This window comes from Acanthaster planci, linkage group LG21, assembly GCF_054643075.1.
Source record: "Acanthaster planci isolate LZ-2023a linkage group LG21, COTS_SCS, whole genome shotgun sequence".
NCBI lineage: Eukaryota > Metazoa > Echinodermata > Asteroidea > Valvatida > Acanthasteridae > Acanthaster > Acanthaster planci.
The window spans coordinates 2,400,801-2,413,345 of NC_141797.1; the positions used below are offsets into that span (position 1 = coordinate 2,400,801).

The window sequence follows — 12,545 nt, forward strand, 5'->3', positions numbered from 1 at the left end:
GTGTTGTAATTTGATGTGAGGTTCCAACTTTATATCATGCCAACGTTGAAGCTATCATAACGTTCATCTTCGGGAGAAATGTAACACAGGAATTTTGCTTTGATGTAATTCTTATCATATACTCTTTGGCTTTGTTTTGATTGAAGTAAGGTCGCGTTGTCTGGCACTTGAAGTTGTTAACTTAGTAAAATTCTTTACTTATTTGGTCTGAATTTTTTCAACAATATGACCAGATTGAGCTGTCAGTTTTAATTTGTTCTTTTCCCGACCAGGTCCTTGTGGGGAAAGCGTTTTTGACTTATCGCTCAACACATCTTGGAACATCACCTCGCCCGGATGGCCCGTTGACATGTACCCTAATAAAATGCATTGTTTGTGGTTGATAATGGCCGAAGAGGGATACCGCGTCGTTATGACGTTTTGCGAATTCCAAACTGAGGAAGGATATGATTTTTTACATTTTGGTGGTGGTGGATTCAGTGACAACTTTTTTCCAGTTAGTGGGTTAGTAAGATTCCTAGTCTATACTATTATAACTTGTTAAATATCGGAAACATTGAAAGAGGTCCCTTCAAGCAATAATTTTAGAAGGCAGTATTTCATTTGCATATTAAACACTTTTGTATTATATGGATATGTAAAAACATTTTCATGTCCTATCACTAAACATTATGTCAAAGTACGTGCACTCACTTTTCTGAGATCACGTGCAATCGTACAACTATTCTCTCCATTGGTGGATTTTAAAAACACTTCTAAAATACCTAACTCACTCAGTAAATAGCCGTCTGAATGTGTTTTTCTTCAAAATCAGCACAGCTTTCAAAAAAGCGACTGTGTTACATACCTTAAATTTCTCGTCCTGTACTACCATGTTCAGAAATGATTCTCGCCGTTGTCATCACTAAAGATTTCTTAAGTTTCATTTTCTCCTTGTGGTTAGAAATTGGCGATATTGTGCAGTTTTATTGAGATTACAGGTTATTGCCCGAAATTACTCCATTGATATTGTGCAGAGAGCCATCGGCTGGGTGATGGGTGTCGTGGTTAGGCCAATAGTAAGCAGGTTACGGATCTCACAAGATTATCTTATTTTCTTCATACTTTCTTTTGATGCAGTCAATATTTCCCAATTAGTGCTGCGTCCAATAGAAGCACCATGTACGTGAAGTTTACTTCCGATCTGCTTGTGAGAAAGAAAGGTTTCCTGCTGTATGTGGAGCAAAAGCCGGCAAACACAGGTACCCTGCAGTAAAAACAAAACCGTTCTAGACTTGAAAAGGGTATATCCAACCACGTGTATCAGTGACATGTACCTAAACCATAGGTTAATCTCATTCATGTCTAATGCATTAGGCCTACTTTCCTTTAACAGACGCGTTGTTGTCTACACTAGCTCAACGACACATTAAATGATGAAACGTGTACTTTTAGTACTTACACTATTAAAAGTGTCAAATATAGTAATGTGTATTCAGATTATCGGATTTCATGCGATTCTTCTGCAAGAAAGAAGGACCATAAACGCTAATGTCTTTTGTCAAAATATTAATTGATAGTTCTGTGCGGAAAAGACGAAGTTCCTTGCAAATCTGACGACCTGGTCTGCGTTAAGAACGACACGTCCGAGAGAGGCAGACCAGTTTGCTCTCAGGGTAAGGCGCCACCAAGAGTTCAATATTAAGTTACCAGACCTTGTTTTTTATATAGATGGAAATTGCAATTAAGAAATCCTTTAAAAGGTAAACCTGTTTAAGTATGGGTTACACCATGTCCTCTGCGACTTTCATATGCTGAGTGTTTCGTTCATTCTTAGGTGTATGTGGCTGGCGACGTTATCAGATAGGGACCCATCCGCAGCCATTAGGATCGCCAGGTTATCCGTCCAGTTACCCTGTGGATGTTCACTGTATCTGGGAGATCACGGCTAGGAAATCGGATTCGATACTATTGTCGATCCAAAAATTTGAGACCGAAAGGAACCGTGACAGGGTGTTGCTTTTCAGCAGTTCAAGTTCGGAGAAAAACGTGTCTTTCGAACTCGACGGGACGACCAAATTACGACACATCCAGTTTAATACCACGACACTCGAAATCCATTTTACGTCCGATTCATCTGTCACAGCAAGTGGGTTCTCTTTCACGCTGTTTGGAAATAACTCGGCAACCGGTAAGTGCGTAAATGTGGGCTATCTATAGAAAAGGACAAATCAGATTATAGTTTGAGCATTTTACAGCAATGTAGTTTAATTCAGGCACTGAAGCCTAAAAACACCGCTACACGTACTCACAGAGAGCCTCTCTGTTTAATGCATTGTACTCTTTCGCATGAGATAAAACCTGCCGGGCCAAATACCTCTTTGACTGCGGTGACGGGTCGTGTCTCTCGCTTGATGCTCGTTGCGACGGCTTCAAAGACTGTCAGATTGACGGACGAGACGAAGCAAACTGCGGTAAGTGAGACCCTTGAAAGCCAAGAGATCAGGATTCCGGGGAATAGTTAGACCTCTTGTTAAGTCTATGTGAACAGTCTGTCTGAGATGAACTTTTTGTACAACTCTCTGCTCTTCTTCAATGTATAAAACCTTTCGGCAGTGGTATCATTTAATAGGTTGATATACTTTACATGTGTGTATTGAAAAGTGCACTTTCTTATGCGTTTGAAATTGTCCGTATCTTAATAGGTTGGGTCGGTGTTGCTGACAGTTGCTCTTATGTCCAGGAAACACATGGTTTAGCTTACAAGTTTGTCTGTTCGATTCTTGAAACCAAAACCTGCTCATTGAAATGAATTTTTCGAAAATATCGCTCGGTGGTCTATTATTGTTTATTTGAAAGACAATGAATCAACCACAAAAGGAAAATTAGGACAGCATGTTTTAAAAAAAATTCGAGCAGCTTTGCTCTAAAATTATCATAACATTCAAATTTTCTTGGTTGTGGATTAGCATCATAGTTTGCTAATAAATATGGAAATTCTTATCAGCAAACAAATTCAAATACGAAGTTGATTCGGTGAAGCACACAGGTGTATTTCGAGGTTTGTATTTAAAATATGTATTCCAAAGACCCTTAAAAGTGAAAGAAATCTTCCTCAGACAATTTTCATACCCTGTAAGTTTCCACTGTACTTAACTGGCCGCGTACGTGCCAGTCACATACTGTAGATGAATTACAGTATTTTAATTACAGTGTTGTTATGACTGTGAATTCCTGTTGGACTGTAATTAATTGTAGAAGTTATTCGTCGACGTGTACTGTACTGAAGACGGCCATAGCAAACAATGATTTTAATGAAAACGGATGTCATGATTTTGAGTAGTCCTCAAGTGGAAATGATGAGGCAACCGTTAGTACTTTTTATGATAAATTCTACAGTGTACTTAGGTATAAGACCACTGTTCCCTTACATCGTATCCAGAAATTTTTAAATCTTTGTCAAATGGTATTCCGGTATATACGCACTGTTTTGACCCTGTAATCAGGGTTGTTACATAAAATTCAGTTTTCTCGCAAGGAAAGTTATTTAAATGTATATTTCACACGTAAGATTAACGTTTACAGTGTAAACATTTTTTTTTAGTAATTGCAAAGCTTTTCACAAATGTAACAAATGTGAATGTGGTTAACAGTACATTATTGTCTTGGTCAAAAGGCAGTACATTACACATTTCACAGTAACATTTTACATTGCAGTTTTCAAGCAGACTCATGCGGCTTAAACAACATTATCAATGGAAAAATCGTTTTTGTCCAGGCACATTATCATGCAGACATGTACAGCTACTGCCTAAAGCTTACACGAGTTTCCTTTTTAGCAAGTTTTTACCGTCTTCCCCTAGAATCTGTTTCCTGCCCAGATTTCTTCTCCTGTAACGACTCAAAAACGTGTATCTACTGGCCTATGGTCTGCGACGGTATCCCAAACTGCCCAAATAGACATGATGAGGTCGAATGGGTGTGCGGTATGCTATTGGCTTTTATTTAAGTTTGTATCTTAAATCGAAAAGTGGATCTTTTTTCTTGAGGTTTATAGTACGCCGATAAATGTATTCAGGGCTAATACGTGGTTCCATGTGTAGACTACACCAAGACCTGAGTTATTCTTTACGTTTTGAATCAATCAATTCTAGCATCACCTGCTTCATTGGACGTTGAGCCAAGTTATTTTCATGATATCTAACTCACAGAAAGTAGTCGATGTCCCTCTGAGTGCGAGTGCTCGACAAAGAACGATATTTATTCCGCTACTTGCACAAACGGCTGGAATGAGTCAACTATCCAGCGCATAGCCACAAGAGTAAAGCGCATGTAAGTACAGTTGTATATTATGCAGGTACTGTTCTAGATTTCCGGTTAGTCTCCATTTCTAGCTTCATCCAGCTTTCACCATAGAGTACCGAAGTATGAAACCATTGTGAACCAGAACAAGTGTAGTGCAAACAGATGGAGAATGTGCGCTTGTTGGTTCGCACCTTCAGAAGCAAACCTATCATAAAAGAACCATATTGGTTGGGAGTGTTCATTTGCTGGTAGCAGCGGTGCGACCGTAAAATGTGCATTTTTTAGTCGTTCGTGAACCAGCGAAGTTCAGTCCCGACCAAAGGAGCCTCCGTTGCTAGGAAATCGCGCCCAGTTAGGCACACGACTAAATTCCCCCCCCCCCGTCTGTGAGATGGGTCAAAATAACCCAGCTTTTTAGGGTTAAGGTTTCTACATGTGAGTAACTAAGCTGACACATGCAGAATTATTCAAAAGCCCATGTCGGAAAAAGCTCTTTAATGAGCAACCGCACCTGTTCCTCGCCCACAAATTCTGCATCTTAACTTGCCGAGAGCCAGTCCCGTGACATTGTTTTTACTTTTTTTTCGGGGGGGGGGGCTTTTTTGCTATCTGCTATCCTGCTTTTCTAATATAAATAAATAATATATATATACCGTATAAATACCAGTAGCAACCAAGAAATATACACAAAACCACCAACATTGTGTGCAAATGCGCATTCCAACGTGCCAGCGCTACAGAGCTGATTCAAGCATTTTGTGAAAAGGTGAGTTGGAAGCGTGCTGGTAAATTTTCAACTAATTTCTTATCCAAATATGCATACCTGTTGAATGTATTGAAGCCAGATTAATTTATCACCTAATTTATGCCGAATCTGTGAATGGGGTGGTACTGCTTTATATCGCGGCATAGTAAAACTAGTCTCCCGTAGTGATCCATGGAACATTCTTTTTTCCTACACCTTCCCCTCAGAAAAATGGAATGTTCCGTAGAGCACATCGAGATGTTAAGTTGTACTCCACTACTCGAAGCAGTCAATATTTGTACTACCAACCTTGAAAAAAAAAGAGAAACAAAATAAAAAGGCACTTTGTAGAGCCAAGTTGTCACCTTTTTTGCTGTTTTTTGTTGCCGTAAACGCGGAGGATATACGTTTGTTATTATACTGGCGCGAGGTATTAAAAAAAAAACAAATGAACTAGTAATAACTAAAAGGGCGCACCAGGAATGCAGTGCCAAGAGATAAGATTATTTCATTTCTGGAATGGATTCATCGGGAAAAATTGTGCTATTTGTCCAAAGTGCTCCATCCAAACCTTTGTTTTTAACCACTTTATTTACACCAATGACTTCCATTGCAGTTTTCTGTCTGATGGTAACATCAGTGCTCTGGAACCAGGACTATTCAAAAGATTTTCTGATTTAAGAGTGCTGTAAGTTATCCCCTTTTTTCTCTGTGATTTCTATGACACACTACGAAAAACATCGTAACTAGGGTGCTACAGCTTAGGGGGCACCTAGGGATAAACTTTTCCAGGGGGTACTGAAAATGATTAAACTAGGTACATGTATATATATTTTTTGTCCATTTCAAAATTTCAAAGGGGGGGCATGGACCTCCGGGGGGGCACGTGCCCCCCGTAACTACGACATTGGGCAGATATCGTTGTATTACTGATGGTCTCATGTAACGCTTTATAATTTGACCGACCAAATGTGAGAAAGTCGTCAGATAAAACTGTTTTCTTTTCTCTATTTTAACAAGCAGACGTGTGATCAACAGCAGCATTAGAAGTATTACACCTGGCGCGTTTGACGGACTGCAAAATCTAACTTTCTTGTAAGTTTAACAAACGATAATTTTAGAGTTAGACTATCTCACTGGTTAAAATTAAGCGGTGTTTACCTATAAAGGCTTAAGCCTGGTTTCCATATCGACGTAAGAAACGCAGACAGCAATGCAAACAAGACACAAACTGCAACGCAAACATATCAAACGGAGGTGTCGCCAACAACGCAGACAAACGCAAACCAGACCGTGAATGATTGGTAAAGTTGAGCCAGGTACAACTTTGCCGTCTGTATGCGTCGAGTAGCCGTAGTATCTTCATACAACACATGCTGGCATGATCGGCGTGCAACGATGTCCCTCTTGCCTAGTTCCACGAATTTTGCCCGTTTTCTCTTCAATGCTTAAATGTTACACCCCAGTGCCCAACTACAAAAGCTGACTGGCAATGAAATGCGTGAGACTGGAGTAGAAGTTTTTCATCATGGGGCAGTACAGTCAATCTTAAAGGGCATTTTCCGCCAAAAATCACGGAGTTTCGGACTCCATTTTGTTTCAGTTTTGGGATAGAATGACGTCATGCGCCGTTGCTTCCGTTCATGTCTGCGTTACAAACGACCGTACGGAAACCAGGCTGTACATTCATTCTTCGTCCGTACTATCATCCATTACAACAAACTTGGCTAGCCAATGTGGTGAAACAACTAATTTTTCGGTTTCCACACCGCCTTATAATTGCATTTCTGTAGGTATTTCCTTTGTTCTCTGATTTGTGTGTTTATAGTGCCTTGTGGGCCATGGGTGGAGATCTCAGGGGGGTGGGGAATATATTAACCATGGAAGGGGGATTACCAATGTAATCATCCCCCGCACACACACACACCTTACATACCTAGTGCGGGCATTCCTTTCTTTTCGTGCAATTAAGAAAACTCAGTGAAAATACTCGTTTTTCTTGAACTTGAAACACGATTTTCAGCTGGCTTTTTGTACAAGGTTTCCTTGACTATTTCTCTTCTTTTTACGGCAAATGACTCCTACTCCAAAATGCCTCTAAACTTCTTTTTCATACAAGGGGAAACGTCCAGTGGACATGTGTAAGTCCACAGAACGTCTTCCTTTCCTGCATCGTGTGGACATCTTTTGTTCACAAGTCCACGCTAGGTATGTAAGGTTAGGTATGTAAGGTTAGCGCACCCCCACACACTTTACAAGTCGCTGACTACGCCCATGGCCTAAACCATGCAGTTGGCGGCGTCACGATCGTTTCATGGAGGCTGTGCTGAACTTCAGAAATCATCCCCGACATGTGAGAAAACAATCTCCGCCCATACTCTTGGGTACCAGAACAATAGAAAGGAACATTTATTGTCCTTGTAGGGTACTGGAACGGGACCCCACACGAATTTCATTAAACTGAAATTTGGAATTTATACCCAGCACGATATGTGGCAAAGGAGGACCCCCATTGTAATGCATAAGCTATATACCCTACGGCCATTGTGCCTGTTTCACCCCCCCCCCGAAAATCTGAAAGGAATTCTAAAGATTCCGTCAACACAAAAGATGACACAATGGGGGGTCCCCCTTTGCCTCATATCTCGCATCAAATGTTGGAATTTACTCAAAATAGAGAAATTTTCACGGTATACGTATCCGTAGCAGGATGAAGTGTTTCTATAAAGGGACATTTGATCGAAATATCAACCCAGGAAAGCCAGTCTGGTTTAAGTGGGAGCGATTTGGAAACTGTGCATCACACACTAAATTTTGGTACACGAACTGGCGGAGATTAGTGCGATTTACCGAGATAGGATAGTCTGATGATTGAATGATATCTAAATATTAAATATTTCATGTCGCAGACTAAGATAATATTATTGTTTGTGATACAACAAGGCGTGCATCATTTCCTGATCTCTATCTTCGTCTCATACGACGACAATGACAACGATAAACAACAACGATCTCGAGACTGTCACACATATTTATTGTTGATACAAATTGATTCATGCCGATATGATCACATGTTATACAGTTACACCTTCACATTTAGATCAGGTGTACTTCGTAAATGCTACTTGGTTTTTTTCTTTATCACTTTCAGAGACATCTCTGGCAACCACATCACCCGTTTTGATGCTGACTGGTTTAACGAGCTGCAGAATCTAAAGCACCTGTAAGATTTTATGTTATGTCCAAAAAAAGAAATTGATTAGGGTAGGAATAAAGCCGGCTGGACATAGAAAAATGTGTTGTGTTGAGATCTGACAACCCTACATTGGATTGATTCGCAAAGAGAGGATGATTGTTATCTGGTCTGCATCTAACACTGCATTGTTTTCTTATGTACTACAAGAGCTGTGTGCCATATGCCGGTGGAAACAATAGGAAACGGAGCATTTAACGGCTTGAAACAACTGCGGACGATGTAAGTGTTTATCCAACGCTAGGTATGGTGCAGGTGAAATTACTGTTTGTTATTGTAAGATGCTATTCAGCTTTTGGATCAGGTTGCAAATTAAAAGAGTTCATTTTGAATTAATTGCAATTTGCAGTCAATACAGTAGATGACAAATTGATTCGACGGATGAGAAGGCGGATGCTAGTATAACAAATCAAGTTCTTACAATCCTGGATAAAATTGTAGGGACACTGAGCCATACGCTCTCCAGCCCACTCCCACTTCCCCGGTCAATGTTGTCATGTTCAGCCGGAGCGCAGACCGTGCGCATAGACCCAAGACTGTGTCCGCGGTGCAGTTTGGCGGGTATTTTCTTGCATTATTTGCTGGAAACTAAAATGACACCCCAGTGTTTAAGTATAGACAAATATATATTTATTTTACAAGAAAAAGCAAGATAATTATCCATGGCCAGGCTAAATGCAAGTTCATAATGGCCGCAAAGGCGAATACGAACGATTATTATGATGTCAGATAAAGTGTACGTGCTGCGAACTCACAAAACGTTAAGAACATTTATTTAACTCGAGTGAATTTCGTTGCATATGAATGAAAAGGTCTTATGCTTTCTTAAAATTCATAAGCAAATGAATTTTCAGTTGTGCCCACTCGTTTCCGTCAGAAATCGCGCGACAACTTGTACGTCACCGACTCGCAGCCCAAAAAGCTCATTCCATATCAAGCAGATCGAATGTTCGTGGCCACTCTTCAAAAGCTTAATGTAGACCTGCTTTAGTGTAACATAGTTATCATCCTCATCATGTGGTTAATGATTTTTTTCAGGATACTAATCCGAGGTGAATCGGCCCCCAAAACCTCAGTTGAAGTTGAGAAGAACGCAGTGACTGATTTAATGAACCTTGAAACACTGTGAGTTGACCTAATTGACATCAGAACGCTATTTTGACAATAATGGTTGCAACAATGGTAGCATAGCAAGAACACCAGCAACCGAGGATAGATCCAGAACCAAATTGTTAGAAACGACCAAGTACGCCTCTAGTCTAATCCGGCTCGACCAGAAGCACCCCTCGTCGGTTGAAAAGAGCCGCGTTGGTGGGAGTATTCATTTTGTTGGTAAAGGTGCGACTGCTTTGCTTGCGTTTCCTAGTCGTTCGTGAACTAGCCACGCGCAGTTAATTAGTACCAAAGGAGCCTCCATTGCTTAGGAAACAGCGGCCTCTCTCTGTCCAGCTCAAGGCAATTAATGAGAAGTGCCTGCTGAGCATTGCGTGAGTCAGGAACTCTCAGCACAATGTGAATTTGTTCCCTTTCGTACCTTGTTTCAACAGGTATGTAGATGACCACCGTCTGTGCTGTGGGTTTATTGAGTTCCTGACGCATTTCCATGTGAACAACTGTAAGACTACTGAGGTCCAGCCTCCTCTAAATCTGTGTGGAAGTCTGATGCGTAACAACCTCCTTCGTGTTGCTATGTGGACTCTGGGTCTAAGCGCTCTCATCGGCAACGCACTGGTCATTATTTGGAGGTGTTGCCAGGGCAAAGAAAATGGCGAGAAGAAGACACACTCTTTGTTTGTTCTCAACTTGGCAATTTCGGATCTGATGATGGGTGTGTACATGCTGATCATCGCTGGGGCTGACGTGTCTTTTGGTGCGGATTACTCCCGCACAGCGAGCGAGTGGCGGTCTAGTGTCGTCTGCAAGGTAGCAGGTGTTCTCTCTGTTCTGTCCAGCGAGGCTTCTGTGTTCTTCGTCACCCTCATTAGTGTCAGTTGTTGCTTCTCCATCCTGTTCCCCTTCAGTCGGACACGGATCGGGGAGAAATCAGCCACCTTCCTGGTGACTACCATTTGGATGGCCGCAGCCGGCCTCAGCATCGGACCCACCGTCTTTATCGATTCCAATTCTTCAGAGGTCTACGGCCTGTCCGATGTTTGTATCGGTCTACCCTTGACCACTATCCCCAAGAGTTACATGATCCAAGAGCATAACCTCGGTGATGCAATCATGCCCGACACCATATCGATCCCTGTTGGACAAGGAAAGCAGCCTGCCTGGATTTATCCCATCGTTCTCTTTCTTGGCGTTAACTTACTGTGTTTCCTAGTTGTGTTCGGCTGCTACGTCGCCATCTTCGTCAAGGTCAAGCGCACGGTCAAAAGGGTTAGGAGGATGACCCACCGCAATCAGGAGATCAAGGTGGCCCTCAAAATGGCGCTGATAGTCGGTACAGACTTTGCCTGCTGGATGCCGGTGATCATCCTGGGAATCCTGTCGCAGACCGGGGTGATGGACATCGGCCCTGATATCTATGCCTGGATTGTGGTTTTCATCCTACCAATCAACTCGTCTCTCAATCCGTATTTGTACACCGTGTACACCGCGGTGGTGAGTCGCCGTCAAAATTTGAACTCGGTGAAATCCCAGCTAGGGAGCGAAATGAAGACAAGGTCGTTAGAGACAATTAGCTCGAGTGTGTACGACTTTAAGCAATCCTAAATTCCTTCAACTCTAACAAGCCCTTATCAGATGTTTATTATGAAAAAACCCAATGAATCACACAGCAGCAAATAGGTTATTGTTTACAATGCACTGGCAGTTTTTTTGTTGAGAGATAAGGTATCAGTAGGCTTATTTATAGATAATACCATCGTGACAGTCACATACCTTCTGGAGACTCACAAAATCTGTTTTCGGAGCATGCATAGTTGTGAATACCATTGAACAGTTTTGACACACCGGTGGCCGTTGCACAGATGAACTGGAGACACATTACAGATGGGAGATGAGTTTTACTGTGTGGAAGAGCCGCCATGTACCACCATGCCTACATGGTCTATGCATGGATATAAAATATTCACCTGTCGTCCTAGACTTAATCTTTAGCTTTAGTCGCTGTACTGTTAAAGCCATAGGCATAGGTCAGTTAGGTATTTTAGCAACATTACATGTGAACACATACGTTTTTTATTGCCGGATTTTTGTGGTCGACCCATATGTGGGAAGTTGTATTAATTACAGAGACGCATGCTCTTAAGTGTAATTTTATGTTCAATACGGGCGATTCACAAAAGTGCACCTCCAAAAGTTTGCCGCGCCTTAGCCAATCATAATGCACGAAATCTGTCGCCCCTTTCCAAAAGCGTATTAGGTTGACAGATTTCGCGCATTATGATAGGCCAGTTCGTTACAAACTCTTGGAGGCGCACTCTTGTGAAACGTCCGTATTGAAATTTCTTTAAATTTTCAATTCATTAAAATAATTAATGTTTTATCAAGTGTGGAACAAGTGGGAAGTTGTTTTAGTTTAAAAAGTACACTTGCTTTTACGTGTGAAATATTGTATTTTTTTGTCTCACTGTTCAATACTGGCGATTCACAATAGTGCGCCTCCAAGAGTTTGCAGCGGGTTGGCCAATCACAGTGTGCAAAATCTGTTGACCCAATGCGCGTCTGGAAAGGGTCGACAGATTTCGCGCATTGTGATTGGCCAACCCGTTGCAAACTCTTGGAGGCACACTTCTGTGAATTGCCTGTATTGAAATTTGTTGGAATATTCAATTTATTAAAAATGATAATCAGTGTTTTATTACACGGATAAAACAGTTAGGTGGTGTGTTGAAACCTTACAAATAAATAAATGTTTGTCTGACAAACCTATTTATCCTTTGCATGGCGGCTCTTTATTAGATGAGGGGAGGGAGGAAATGTTATGTTTCTTCAGGGTAGGAACCATTGTTTTCAAAGGGATAAATCTTGGAATTTAATGGGCTTTTGGCATGGCATTGGCACGCTGCGAAAATTTTAATTTAGTACGTTTTTTTCTGTCCGCTTGCACTTTCTTTCACTTATTATGTATCATCATAACGGACCTTCTTCGGAAGAGACGAAATGCATTAGCCTACAAGGCAATCAAATTAGGCTACTATTTCAACGCATGTATTCCTCTGTATGTAAGGATGGACGGATTTACAGAGTCAAATAACATGATGATTAAAAGTATTGCGTTTTATTTGTTCCCAGCAAACAACATTCACAACATCC

The 12,545-nt window shown here is 41.2% G+C and overlaps 1 protein-coding gene across 1 annotated transcript in view; it reads left to right on the plus strand.

Moving 5' to 3' along the window:
* LOC110983148 (uncharacterized) overlaps positions 1-12,161 on the plus strand; it is a 29,118-nt gene extending 16,957 nt beyond the window's left edge. The window contains exons 13-25 of the mRNA XM_022242147.2: positions 273-504; positions 1,120-1,241; positions 1,560-1,655; positions 1,817-2,170; positions 2,334-2,453; positions 3,843-3,965; positions 4,191-4,311; positions 5,646-5,717; positions 6,053-6,124; positions 8,181-8,252; positions 8,433-8,504; positions 9,321-9,407; positions 9,830-12,161. Coding sequence (XP_022097839.2) covers positions 273-504; positions 1,120-1,241; positions 1,560-1,655; positions 1,817-2,170; positions 2,334-2,453; positions 3,843-3,965; positions 4,191-4,311; positions 5,646-5,717; positions 6,053-6,124; positions 8,181-8,252; positions 8,433-8,504; positions 9,321-9,407; positions 9,830-11,000 — 2,714 coding nt within the window. The 3' untranslated portion in view covers positions 11,001-12,161. The remainder of the gene's footprint in view (positions 1-272; positions 505-1,119; positions 1,242-1,559; positions 1,656-1,816; positions 2,171-2,333; positions 2,454-3,842; positions 3,966-4,190; positions 4,312-5,645; positions 5,718-6,052; positions 6,125-8,180; positions 8,253-8,432; positions 8,505-9,320; positions 9,408-9,829) is intronic.
* The last annotated feature ends 384 nt before the right edge of the window (positions 12,162-12,545 follow it).